Here is a 1,331-nt window from a genome sequence, read left to right on the forward strand (position 1 = left end):
CTCAGTCCACTGCCTTTCTATTTGATCCAAATATGACGTTTCACATCGAAATACACAGAGCAGTAAGCCATTGTACTTATATTTTACCTCCACATAATACCCTCATTGCTTGTTCTCTCTATTAAGAATTTGCTGCACAGGAAAGTGAAGAGAGAGAACTCCTTGCAGTCTCTATCAATGGCTGGATCACTTCTAGGTAAGGATTAGTTACATGTATTATTATTATTATTATTATTATTATTATTATTATTATTATTATTATTTTATCTTTCTAAAAGAATTGATAGTTGAGTTTATAGTTAGTCACCTCTCCCAGAATTTTCACAGTGACCTTTACTGGTGAGTTCACTATACACTCTACAATAGTCCAATAAATTGCCATTGTCTTTGGCCAAAATTTTGAGTAGCTTTAAAAATTTGTAAAAAATCCAAACTTGATCGGAATCAGCTCAAATTTAAAACATAGCATAAGAACATGTATATGTATCAAAAGAGTTATAAAAATGAATAATTCTCTCGTTTTCATTTTTGGCAAAATCTGACCAAAATCCCTGTACTATAGTACAGGGACTTTGGCCCAATTTTAGAGTAACTTTAAAAATTCATTAAAAAACCAAACTTAATCGGAATGAGCTCAAATTTGAAATATACCATAAAAACATGTATATGTATCAGAAAAAAATTATAGAAATGGAGAATTCTCTCTTTTCATTTTTGACAAAATTTGGCCAAAGTCCCTGTAGGCCTGTACTATATAGTACAGGGATTTTGGCCCGATTTTTGAGCATTTTAAAAAATTTGATTATTCTCCTAACCATTTTGAATAAAAACCCCATGCATTGCCCATGTTTACTGTACATGATTAAAAATCACTTCCTAATGTAATTTAATTTTTAGTAAATGCCTGGGGATTGTACACAGGCTCCTTTGTTATCAAAAAAGGCACAAAGTCCGTCTGAGTTACAGCTGGAAGGAGTTGTGGAATGGTAAGGACAGCTGTCATGATTACTACCATATGTCATAGACATACTAGTATTCCTGCATGGCATATCATATTCTCTCTATTTCTCTATTCCCCTTGGAATGCTTTAGTTTTGATTGTAGCAGGAGAACAGTTTATTATATAATAAGCTTATAAAAATGTATAATTTAACATGATACAGGCATCCATGTACACATAGCCCACATATTTACATGTATCGTTACATGTATAGGGTCATAGATACGCTAGTGTCTGGTTACAGTCCGTCATTGATCTAATAATGATATCACCTCTCTCTCCCTCTCTCTCTTTCTCCCTCTTTCTTTCTCTCTCTCTCTCCCTCTCTCTC

At 33.2% G+C, this 1,331-nt stretch overlaps 1 protein-coding gene across 1 annotated transcript; it reads left to right on the plus strand.

Moving 5' to 3' along the window:
* Positions 1-7: 7 nt before the first annotated feature.
* On the plus strand, positions 8-986 carry LOC109593127 (UPF0668 protein C10orf76-like; the record flags this gene model as incomplete). The annotated part of the gene is made up of 4 exons (XM_020008356.1): positions 8-62; positions 127-196; positions 279-339; positions 898-986. Coding segments are annotated over exons 1-4 (250 nt in total), but the record flags the coding sequence as incomplete, so codon positions are not given.
* Positions 987-1,331: the final 345 nt, after the last annotated feature.

The sequence above is a fragment of the Amphimedon queenslandica genome, unplaced genomic scaffold, assembly GCF_000090795.2.
Source record: "Amphimedon queenslandica unplaced genomic scaffold, v1.1 AMPQUscaffold_2756_Cont25243, whole genome shotgun sequence".
Classification (NCBI taxonomy): Eukaryota; Metazoa; Porifera; class Demospongiae; order Haplosclerida; family Niphatidae; genus Amphimedon; species Amphimedon queenslandica.